The 12,382-nt window shown below is 41.6% G+C and overlaps 1 protein-coding gene across 1 annotated transcript in view; it reads left to right on the forward strand.

Moving 5' to 3' along the window:
• The window catches only part of ahr2 (aryl hydrocarbon receptor 2), a 38,748-nt gene extending 26,955 nt beyond the window's left edge, over nt 1–11,793 (forward strand). Inside the window, exons 3-11 of the mRNA XM_063877941.1 lie at nt 3,916–4,082; nt 4,263–4,352; nt 5,279–5,399; nt 5,612–5,751; nt 5,872–6,074; nt 6,319–6,428; nt 6,624–6,765; nt 6,968–8,576; nt 8,710–11,793. Coding sequence (XP_063734011.1) covers nt 3,916–4,082; nt 4,263–4,352; nt 5,279–5,399; nt 5,612–5,751; nt 5,872–6,074; nt 6,319–6,428; nt 6,624–6,765; nt 6,968–8,576; nt 8,710–8,796 — 2,669 coding nt within the window. The 3' untranslated portion in view covers nt 8,797–11,793. The remainder of the gene's footprint in view (nt 1–3,915; nt 4,083–4,262; nt 4,353–5,278; nt 5,400–5,611; nt 5,752–5,871; nt 6,075–6,318; nt 6,429–6,623; nt 6,766–6,967; nt 8,577–8,709) is intronic.
• The last annotated feature ends 589 nt before the right edge of the window (nt 11,794–12,382 follow it).

Genomic DNA, 12,382 nt, shown 5'->3' on the forward strand with positions numbered 1-12,382 from the left:
AGGGATGCGTGTCTTTCAGTGTGTTCAACAGTGTAGCATGATTACAATGGATTCATCTTTACATTTCTTTCTCCCTTTCCTGTGTTTAATTTCTCACATCTTGATCATTTTCTTTTCTGCCGGTTTGTATCTTGCAAACTCTTCTTTCTTTTTTATTAGAAGACGTCGATTTCACTAAAATAAAACACTCAATAGGGTCAGTGAAATACATAAACCAACATAGACCTATACCTATACCTACCGTATGTCCTCTTAAAGGAAAGATTAATGGGAAGGAAAAGCTGCAAAATGAGTCCAAAAGAGTGCATGAAGACTTGTTTTTCTCAGTATGACCAGGTGTAGTAATAAGGATTACTACAGAAATCCCAAATGGACGAGATGTCAGCAACATAACAGGAAACACACTTTAAGAACAGATGTTATAAAACACACATTTTCAGAGAAGAAGGGAACGGTGAATATGAAACCCTTCTCCATTTCCAAACCACACAAGGCCTTTTCTGTACTTTCACTGTATGTTCATGTACTAACCTGCAGAGAAAAGGGGGGGGATGGTTTCAAATGAGAGTGAAAGGGGGAGAAAAAGTAAGAGAGAGGGTGATTCTGATCTCCTGTCACCCTCCTCCTCCTGTAGTCCAAAGGGATGAAGAACAATGACTCCATTCAGCTCTTGGGTTTCAAAGTCGACAGAAACCGCAAAGTGCTTCGAAGCGGGTGTTTGCAGATGGAGGGGGAGGGCTGTGTTCGCAAATATGATAGAAGAGAGAGAAATGGGGGAGGCAGTGGAAGGGTTGCACCATTTTCATATATTAAGAGGGGCTACACCAAGTGCACTCGACAAAAATGAAACGTATTTTAGTTGCAAACGTTTTTTTTTAACACAATTCAATTAAGAAAACTATAAAGCGTTAAACATAGCATACAAAGCATTTTCTGTATTTTGCCACACTTTATAGACCAAATCTGACTCATTTCTCCTGCAGTGCTTCTTATTTTCTTTCTAAAAAAGGCATTATGTCATTAATGACCCTTGTGGTAGCGCTGTTGAGCTCTTTTAGCTTACTTATAGCCACTAAAAGTCATTCTCAAACGATCCGAGCAAAATAGCTATTTGAAATATGATCATAAAAGGTCTGCACCAAGCGTTCTGTACAGTACCCAAATTAAGCTAAGGAGGGGGTATTTAAACTCCTCCATGGCCCCTTCTTTATAAGAAAACCATAGAAGAAGAGGAAGAGAAGGGTTTCCTGTTTTACGAGGGTTACTTGCAGTTTGGTAAAAGTCAGCTTTTCCTCGTTAAAACATCAGCTGGGGGTAGAGGAAGTCAAAGAATGGTTTTTTTAACCATGTCAGAAACAGAGCTGGGAATTCCTCAGGGCGCCTCAGTGCGTCCTCTCAGGTTTGAAAAAAAAAGATGTATTGGTTGATTTATATTTTGTTTTAGCTAATAATTTGAAAGATATATTTAGAGCTGTTCCTGTTCAGGCGATACATCTATGTCCAGCAGTGGCTCAGTCAGTAGGGGCTTGGACTGCGAATGGTAGGGTCGCCGGTTCAATTCCCCAAACAGACTTGAAATATGGAAAGTGGACTGCTACTTGGAGAGGTCCCAGTTCACCTCCTAGGCCCTGCTGTGGTGCCCTTGAGCAAGGTCCGGGCACCTGTGTGCATGTATGTGACAAATAGAGGGTTTCATCCTCCGATTCTATCTATCTAGAGGAGGGAAGGTACTTCTCAAATTTAGTGGAGTAAAAATATAGTAGCATAAATCAAGACCTCACCTTGTTCTTCTCCGTACTAAAATAGCTCATTGTTGCTTTTAATGCCCCACTAAACCAAAATGCCTCAGGCTATAAGTGGTGTGTGTATATGAGTGTGTATCACTCTGAGCATGCCCATACAGACCCCATTTCACACATACACACACACACAACGCACACACTTACATGTACACACCAAAACCACACAGAAACCCAATACAAGGACTCTTTAAAAACTCTTGCGTCTCGTTTAAGGCGACACATCTTTACTTAATATTTCTTAACAACCCGCACACACAGCACATATTGTTCCTGTTGTTTTTATGGACAACTGGTACATATTTGCACTTATTTAGTGTCTTAAAATGTGTAAAAGTTTCTCATTAAGTCATCAAAGAACACATGTTGGATCCTGTCCAAAGCATTTTAGTACTTTAAATGTTATCTTTATTTTTCATGCCTCATTCTTCTTGATAATTTGTATTTGTGTAAGGCGACCCTCTGTGAGCAACTTTGCAGACTATTTACATGCAACAAAAACCGATAGAACACACTCCAGGAAAGGGAAACCCCAAAAAGCATAATTGGGCGTCTTTTAAGAGGAAATAATGCCGTTACTTCTGGAATATTGTTATATGTCCTTTATTGGTCTGAAGATGACCCAACTCTATCTATAGCAGCTGTTTTCAGACATTTAAATATCCTGTTTTCTGGCCAAACTTGGCTCATCACATATGATTTCTATAAGGAAAACCTAGCTTTGATATCTTTATTCATGGATTCGTAACGTATAATCAGAGAGTTTTTATCCAGTTTCGCAATTTTCCTGTTGGTTTTGTTGGAGAAGACGCTACATTTTGTTCTTGGACAAAAATCTTTGCTTCCACAGGCGATATTATAAAAAAAACGTTTACCACTTCACATGACTCTTGTATCCCCAAAAGTCGTCTCCCGCTGCGTGCAGAGGCCAGCGGGAAGTTCTGTGGCTCTGCCTGTTGTCCTCGTTTGGCTTGCAGGACAGGGCTGTGTTTGTGTGTGTGTTTGAGATTAGGGATGGCATTTCAAACCCGCTGATTGAAGAATTGGTAAAAAGAAATGTGCTAGTAATCAAAACCAGCCGCCTGCAAAGCATGTAGGAATGCAACTACTCTATTGATCATTATAACTATTAATAAGACTATTATTTGAAATGCCCCTTTCATTATTTAGCTCCATGCTTACTGTGTTTCTCGCCCTCAGCGTTCACTTCATCCATTATCATTTTTTTTTACCAGTTTCCTCCACCTGCTTCCTCTCTGAGAGGATATTTTAAGGTTATTTTTCTCCTGTTTTTCTGATAAAAAGTGCTCGATAAGTGCAAGAGGAGGAAGAGGAAGAGAAGGAAGTGTTGAGAGACGGCGTTGTAAGACGACAGGAAACATCAGGCAGCTCCACCCTGATAAAAACAGACGGAGATCTTCCTCTTTCTTTTTTTCCTCACTTCCCATTTCACAAGATATATACGGGGTCCTATGTTGCTCATTTTCAGGTTTATATCAGTGCCTCTACTGTGAAATGTTTCTGTGGTTGAATGTTCAAAAGCTCCCTATTTTTCCCTATAACCACCAAAACCTATAGAACACACTCAAGAAAAGGGATAACCCCAATACGCAGAAAGGGCCTCTTTAAGAAATGATCTCGTAAACACCATCAGCTGTTTCACCCCAAATCTTTTTCTGTTTGGTTCAAATCTTGCTTAACTTCTCACAGAGATTTGCCCACTGGGTGGAGAAAAGTAAAAGTTGTTTCTCAGTCGTTTCATTTCCTCTCTGTGGTTTCTTCTTCTGTGTTTTTCTCAGAAATCTGAAAGTCCTCTTTGACAAATAAAATCTGTGTATCAGTCTGCGTGATTCGAATATGCTCCCAAATGATATGACATCCTGCTACGTCCTTTCACAAAGTTCAATAAAAAAGTGTCGGTAGTTTTTTCTGCAAACCTGCTGACCAAACAGAACCCAAAACAAACCTCTTTGGGCTAAAAATGTGACTTTATTAATACATTTTATTCTGAAATTATGCTTATTTATTTCTTCTGACACTCAAACTGAAAACCTAAAGTCCACCTGTTGAATTCTTGTTTCTGACCGTCACATCTTTCCATCTTCTTCTCCTGCAGCCTCCATGAAGAAAGGGCAGAACGGCTCCAGCTGGAGCAGCGAGCGGAGCCTCATGTTCGGAGGAAACGTCCAGAATGCTCGGACCCCCCCCACGCCCTCTCTATCCTCCTCCCAGGTGACCTCCATCGATGGAGTCAACTTCTCAGAGGGAGACCTGCTGCTTCAGGTAACACACATCTGAATCAGGTTTATTTTGGCACAAGGAATTAGCTTGGCGTATAATGGTGCATACATAAACACAGTGATAGGAATTTAAATAAAATATGAGGCTCTTTGTTAAATCTTTTGCATAGTAGTTTGTGTTTATTGGAGGAATAAATGATATGTTTTCATATTTGTTTTTCAGGCGCTGAACGGCTTTGTGTTGGTGGTGACGGCTGAAGGCTACATCTTCTACACATCCCCCACCATACAGGACTTCCTCGGCTTCCACCAGGTAAAACATGACCCATAATATGAATACTAATAATATTATAATGATAAAGGTCAATGTTATTGGCCTTCTTAAAATCAACATTCGGAGAAGCTTGACGCCAACATTTAACTGTATTATAAACTACTTTGAAATTGTAAAACAAACGTGGCCCGTTCATAGTACTTTCAGAATCAAGTGTTGGCGGCGCATAAATAAAAGTAAGATTATAACAAATAATAAACAAATATCCACAGCTCAGTGTTTTGTTAGCTCTCCTCCTAATGTTTGTTCTGGCCAGCTGCGTTCAAGAGCGATGATGCAAGTGCACACACACACACACACACACACACACACACACACACACACACACACACACACACTGTGGAAATGGCAGTGACTTAAGTGTTGAAACACAGACGTCGTTGTGCAGAAGGTGCCGAGAGAGACACACCTTACGTTCTTTCTTTCTTTCTGTTACTCAAACAAACCCTCACAAACGTCCTTTGTTAACGAAATGAATTCAACTCATAACGTTCAGTCGGGTTCAAAGACACCCTGAAGTCAGGAATTATGAGCGCCAGAGGGGAAACACAACCACAGACACGGAAAAATGTGTTGTTATCTCTTTTACCTTTTAATAGAGTCACATTTAAGATCCATTATAATTATTTAGGAGACTAAATGCTCCTTTAGAAGTATTAAATAACAAATCATTTTGCTAGTATAGTCTCCAAAACAAAACAAGGCCAATTGCATTATTTAATTATTATTTATTCAGATTTTAAAATAATACATCTCATAACGTTTAAATGAAAGCTTCTGTTTTCTGCCTGAACCCTGGGAGGTCATTTTACAAATAGTAAAATTCTAATACTATTTCTGTATGCAGTACAGTACATTAATATTTCATTCATATAATACAGAAACTATGATGTGTGTGTTTTCAGTCGGATGTGGTCCATCAGAGTGTGTTTGAGTTGATCCACACCGACGACCGCGCTCTCTTCAGACGGCAGCTCCACTTCGCTCTGAACCCAAACAGCGGCCAGCAGGACGCCCTGAGCCCCGGTACGCCTTAATCCTATACTACTTTACATTTGTATTTATTGACTGGTTTTTCTCTTCAGAATACACTCATATTTGAATCCTTTGCTTAGTATTACTTCCTTTGCTTGTTTTGCAATTCTCTTTGCCTGCTTGTCAGATGATCTTGTTTAAAATGTGATTATTAGGACACAAAGCTTTGGAGGTAATCATATTGTATCATATTTGTGCTGCAGGAGAGCAGAGCTCCGCCGAGATCACCAGTAAGGTGGTGACGTACGACCCAAAGAACATCCCCCCCGAGAACTCCTCGTTCCTTGAGAGGAACTTCAACTGCCGCTTCCGCTGCCTGCTCGACAACTCCTCCGGCTTCCTGGTACACAGATATAAAAGGGCTGGAAATGATCAATATTGAGATATGGGATGAGATATCTTCTTAGATTTGGGATATTGTCTTTTCCTGGTTTTAAAGTTGTCATGACTTGTGTGTCCCCAGGCGCTGAACTTCCGCGGCCGGCTGAAGTTCTTGCACGGTCAGAACCGGGTCTCGGAGGATGGGACGCTGGTGCCGTCGCAGCTCGCTCTGTTTGCCATCGGCATACCGATGCAGCCGGCAACCATCCTGGAGATCCGCACCAAAACGCTCATCTTCCAGACCAAACACAAGCTGGACTTCACTCCACTGGGCATCGATCCCAGGTACAGACACACACACACACACACACACACACACACACTCTCACTCTCACTCTCACTCTCACTCTCACTCTCACTCTCACTCTCACTCTCACTCTCACTCTCACTCTCACTCTCACTCTCACTCACACTCACAATCACAATCACAATCACGCACTTCACTCAGATACTTCTCAGGTACTACATGATCGTTGACCTTAGTGTCTTTAATTGACTGTATCCTCTTCTTCCTCGTCCTCTTCCTCAGGGGGAAGGTGGTGCTGGGTTACAATGAAGTGGAGCTCTGCATGAAAGGCTCCGGCTACCACTTCATCCACGCTGCAGACATGATGCACTGCGCCGACAACCACGTCAGAAGTGAGTCATGTGAACGTGTTTCTCTCTGTTTTTTATATGAGACATTTTGGGGGATAAATTAGCAATTTGAAGACATTTTTTAGACAATTTTGGCCTGAATAAGAGGTTGATTCAGGCTTTTGGTTGTCTTTCCACTGGTTTTATTATAGGCTGATGTATGAACAATGTATTGAGTCATTCTTTTGACGTTTCCAGTGATAAAGACCGGAGAGAGCGGCTTCACCGTCTTCAGGCTTCTGGCTAAAAGTCGGATGTGGGTTTGGGTGCAGGCCAACGCCCGGGTGGTGTTCAAGGCGGGGAAACCCGACTTCATTGTGGCCCGGCAGCGAGCGCTAACGTAAGTCTCTCTAACTTGTTTTTGTGCACATTTTACTATAACTTCCTTTTCTAATCTAAATATCTTTGTTCTGTTAGTACTGCACACTCTTACTTTACCTTGTCATTCGTAAAAATATTTGTATTCTATTTTATATATATTTATTTTCCCTCGGATAAATAAAGTATTCTGGTTATGAATCTGATTTCCTTTCTCCTGGCAGAAATGAAGAAGGGGAGGAGCAGCTGCGCCTCCGTCAGCTGCAGCTGCCGTTTAACTTCGCCACCGGAGAGGCGGTTCTGTACGACGTCGCTCCCACAGTGGAAGTGCCGGACCCCTGCTCCGCCCCCAAGCAGAGGAAGCTGGATAGCTACACAGTGAGCCGCGACTCCATACTGGGCTGCATGCTGAGTCAGGACCAGTCCATCTACTGCGAACACAACGGGAATCTCAGCTCCATCGGCGACGCCGCCTTCAAGGACACGCGCGCCACCGTCAGCGTCCCCGGGGACGTGTGGCATCTTACTACAGCCAAACCCGTGATGGGCAGCCTGGTGAAGTCTGAGGCCACGGTGCAGGACATGATGGAGACCCTGCAGCAGATCCTGGGGGACTCTGAGCTCAGCGAGGCCCTGGACGTGGGGCCCGATGAGCTGAAGAGCTGGGAGAGCACGCTGCTGAAGATGAGCAACAGCAGCAGCTGTGAGATGAGGGAGGACCTGGACGAGATCCTCAGCAACGACATCCTTTCCTACGTGGAGGAGCAGCTGCAGAAGGATGGCGGGCTCAATCTGCCCGATGATGGACCAGCATGCATGTCTGCTTTGGACCTCCAGAGCCAGATTCCAGAGCAGGACTTTGGCTGGGATCTGGAGAACCAGCTGATCCCTAACGGACAGCCGACTCCTGGCCTGGGGATGATGAAGCTCTCCCACATGGATGTTCCTCAGTTGAGGTTAAATGGCCCCTCCCTGCAGGAGACGCTCCCCATGCCTGCTGATCTTCAACTGGGGACCACAGGAGCTCCAGTTTCCTTCCCCCCCTCGGCAAACACACAGAGGTCCCTTCCAATCGCTGCTAAGCCGAACAGCCTCGGAGCATTCAGGCAAACCAATCACTTGGACCAAATGGCTCCACAGCTGCAGATGAGGACCCCCAGCCTGCCGATGGGCCTGCAGGACCAAAGCGCTAACAGACATATAAACCCTGTGTTCAGCTTCCAGGCGAACCAGTGGAGCTCCTCCTCCGTCCCCAACCAAGCCACATTTGCCGAAACATACAACCAAAATATTTCAAACGCGTCCGGTTTCACCGTGGACGACACCAGCTGCTTACAGGGACACTTTGCACTTCAGAACAGCGAGAATCAAAGATGGCCGCCGGAGCCGCAGATGATCTCCAGCGGACACCAACAGATGGGCGCCTGCCTCAACCAAATGTCGGGCTTTCAGAGGAATCCCCTCCCCGGGGTGGTGGCGATGCAGAACGCGGTCAACGGCAGGCCGATGTTCAGGACACCGGAGACTCCAAATGTACCGTTTCCTGTTCAGCAGGTCATGGAGCCGCCGCCTTCCAGTAGCTGCATGTTCAGGAACACCCCCCCAACATCAGTGCCTGTGAATGGAGTGCACCTCACGCAGAGACTGAAGCCTGCCAGCAACCAGATTCCCTTCAAGCCGTCGTGCTTCTACCAGGCGGGGGCCGTGCCGGGGATGAAGGCGATCCCGAACCCCGATGAGGCGGTGCTGTCCTGCCAGATGACGGCGGCTCTCGACCCAGACGGACTCCTGGTGCAGCAGCAGCCGTACCTGAACTTCAGTGAACAGACACAGGTTAATATCAAAGCAAAGCAATCATAAACTGTATCCCAAACCGCGTCCTTTACGACTACATAACCCAGAAAGCCTTTCACCACTCACTTGTGTTTCACTTGAGTCTTTAAATAATTGTATTCTGTTTTCGCAGATCAACAGCCATCCAGTGGTGGGTAATGGAGGGTTTCCCTTCTCCTCCCTGCCCAACGGGAACGCATACTACTCAGAGAACAAATAGGAAACCAGGACGGCAGAGGATCCTGACCCCACAGAAACACGGATTAAAGGAATCAGATAGACTCAGAGAGTATCAGAATGAAAAACTGAAACGTGCCGGAGGAGGAGGAAGATTGGACAAAACAGGACGCGAATCCTTCCTCTTTTTTCCTCATTAGGGAAACACGGAGGAAAGCTTTGTTTCAGGACGGATGGCCTCTGAAGAAGAGGAGAAATAACTGTTTGGAGTGTGTTGGATTATACCACGAAGAAAAGATAATGGATTTCTTAAATTGCGACTAAATTGGAGACTTTTGGACATGCCCACGTCTTGATTTTCTGCCAGGGTTATGGACTAACTCATCGTAGGAGGAGGAGGGAAAATTCAACAAATCAACTCCTTCGTCCTAATCCAATTTTACTGTAGAAACACAGTAAAGTTGTTGAGTTTAAGAATCTGGAGGACAGTGCTGCTTTACGCTGGCTAACCAATGCAAAAGCGATACAACATGCGCAGAAAAAAGAATACAGCCCAGCTAAATGTTGCATTGTTTTGTGAAGAAATGCATCATTTTATCTGCTGGATCTCCTGAAGCACTTAAAAAAAGAGAAATATTTCACATACATTACAAAAAAGAGACCTTAAGGATGAGGACGAAGTGGGCCTCAACTTACTTCCTGTTAATCCTCTACCGTCAACCACCATACTTGCTAATTCTGAGCGCTCAGAAGGATAAAATATATCACATTTTTTTTGTCGTTGCTGTTTTTGTCCTTTTGAAAGGCGTCTAGATTTCGTTCATTTCAACTCTTCACTGCGCAGACAGGGTATTAAAAAGAAAACGCACAACATAATCATCCTGCTAAGAAACAATATCACGATTTAAAGATGAGCGCTCAGAGAAAGCAGCTGCTTGTTAGTGCCTCTTTTATATATTGTCAAAGCATTCAGTCAGAGCTTTCCTCACTGAGCCAGTTCTTCGTTTTTCTTTTATTATATATTTCTGTTTGTTATTTTCCTGTTGTAGGGAGAGAGAAAAAATCAGCTGACGAGAAAAGTCACATTTCCAGTGGGAATATTTGCTAAGAAATTAACCAAACCTGCCTTTGCCTTAACTTCACAAAGCCCGTTTGTGAAATATTTGTGCACTATTCCTTTAAAAGTGTTTGCCAAAGCAGAGAAAGTAATTAGGAAATCTTAGAAAATGGAGCTTCTTTCCGAATCCTCTGGATATTTAATCATTATTATGTCTTATTGAGTATAAGTTAAATGAAAAATAAAAAATAATTGTACTAAATAGCCCCAGACTCACAGTAAAAGCTCACTGTCTTAAAGAAAAATAAATACCTTTTTTAAAGCATGGAACAAAATGTAAATATGAACCTGAAAATGAGCATAATAAGCCCCCTTTAAATAAGTAGAATATTCAGTCTGTCCATAAGAAAACCGAATGTGAGAGCAGACTTTTTATTCACATTTCCGTCCTCTTCCTCTTTCCTGTTTCTGTCCATGTGGTTAATTTATGGCTCGGACGATCGTGGAATATCGACGATCGTCCCGCAGTGAAACAACACAGAAGTAAGAACAGTTAAAGGCAGCTATTGTATATTTTAAATAAGGAAAAAAATGGAAACAATGCTTAACAAGTGCCTTTTAATTGACCTCTCTTTGATTGTCTGTTTTTTATTTTAAACAACCCGATTCAGCACTTAGATTGAAAACAAAACATCTTGAGAAAGCCTTTGAATTGCAAGATGTGTGTTTTATCATCAGTACTGAGCCATGAAATCTGATCTAATTAAGTTTCACTAGTTATCAGCACTTTTTCATAACTCCTACAATAAGAAGGTTTGATTTTATAAGCTGTAATAGACAAAAGTAGTGACAGCAGACTTTATTTGTGCCTTAAATACCAAAAACACGAGTGAATAAAGCCATCTGTGAGTCTTTGTACTGCAGGATACCAAAGGGAAAAAGAAAGAAAACTAATATTTAGTTTTAAAATTCTACTTTCTATGGATCACTTCTACACATGAACAGCAGGTAATAGACCAGAGTGATTGTAGTTGTGTATGAAAATGGATTTAATATTCACAAAATTACAAATATGCTGCATTCATGTCGCATTTAAGTGCCTGGTAGTGATGATTTGTGGCAACCAGTGAGTTTTAGAAAGGCATTCTGGGTATTGTAGTAGTTTTTTATGATTGATTTGGCTCGATTTTCATAAAATATTGTTTAAAACTCTTCAAAAAATGTCCTGTTCTATCAAAAAGATAAGTTTCATTCTAATTTTGCTCAAATTGTATTGAAAAAAAAGTGAAAAACCTGTATTATACTCATAAATGTACCTAATTACTGTATGTATTACAGTTAATCTACACTTCTGGTTTATTTAACTTAGTTTATTAAGAAGTCTGAAAATTGAGCCATATCTTTTGTAAAAAAAATACAAGTGAATTAGAAACAATGCTAAAATCCCAACCTGTTCATTTCAACAGCAGATTCACCAAAATAAAACCAATAAAAAAGACTCAGTACAAAATGAGCGCTTGTTTTCAGAGGTGTGCGACTTTAACGCCTCTGTAAAATTGCGGATTGCTTTCAATTCAATCACAAAGTATTCATATAGAAATATAAAATATATCTTGTTGTTTGCACCTAGTTGGAAAGAAAAGCCTTACGTACTTATCGTACTTTTAAAACCGTGGCTCCACATTGCAGTATCTTTGTGTACCTGTATATAAATATATATATTTGTCTTTTTCTTTTGCAAAATACGTATTGCCCTATACTGTGTATTTTATTGTTGCCTTAACCTGACTCACGCCTTCATAATTTTTTGTACATTTTCTGCACAGCATATACAAATGTTAACCTCTTGTTATGATGGTTTTTTTTGTAACTTTAAGCATATTGTATCTTGTGGATTTGCCTTCTATATTTTGCCTCTGACAGTGTATTGAGTGTTTGAGTCAATCTTGTCATGCTCACCCTATTAAAGGTGATCTGATCACACACAGTAGTGTTTTTATTGCCTTGATTCTGAATAAATAGGTTTATTTGCTATATTTGAACTAAATAACATGAGGAAATGTAGAAAAAATACAGGAAATTATTTGCCGGGAAGAGACAAGTTGATGGTTAATGAAAAGATAGAGACATAAACAACTGTATTTGCCATATTTTTGTTTAACGGCCATTTTATTTCTTCATAAATGAGAAAATCTGAAAAATAACATAAAGCCTTATTTTTAAGACATTGAAATGTAATTATATTTTTGATGCATCTTGTTTTATTGATCCTACATTATTTTGTTGTAGAACAGTTCAATGCAATTTGCTGCAGTGTCCACAAGATGACAGTGTATCTCTACATTTTGGTAATTTAATTCATCTTTCCTGTTTGTCAATCTGCTCCCAGTGAAGCCTTTAATGGTTTTCACTGGCGGACGAAACCGGGCCAGGGTGTTATAATGTCTTACTTTGAAATGCTGCATTACAAAGCACGCTCACTGAAATGTCCCACTTACTGTCGAGACATTTATATCTTCTCAATTACAAACAAAATGTTACTGTAGAATGGACAAAACTGCTGAAAAACAAC

This window comes from Eleginops maclovinus, chromosome 24, assembly GCF_036324505.1.
Source record: "Eleginops maclovinus isolate JMC-PN-2008 ecotype Puerto Natales chromosome 24, JC_Emac_rtc_rv5, whole genome shotgun sequence".
Classification (NCBI taxonomy): Eukaryota; Metazoa; Chordata; class Actinopteri; order Perciformes; family Eleginopidae; genus Eleginops; species Eleginops maclovinus.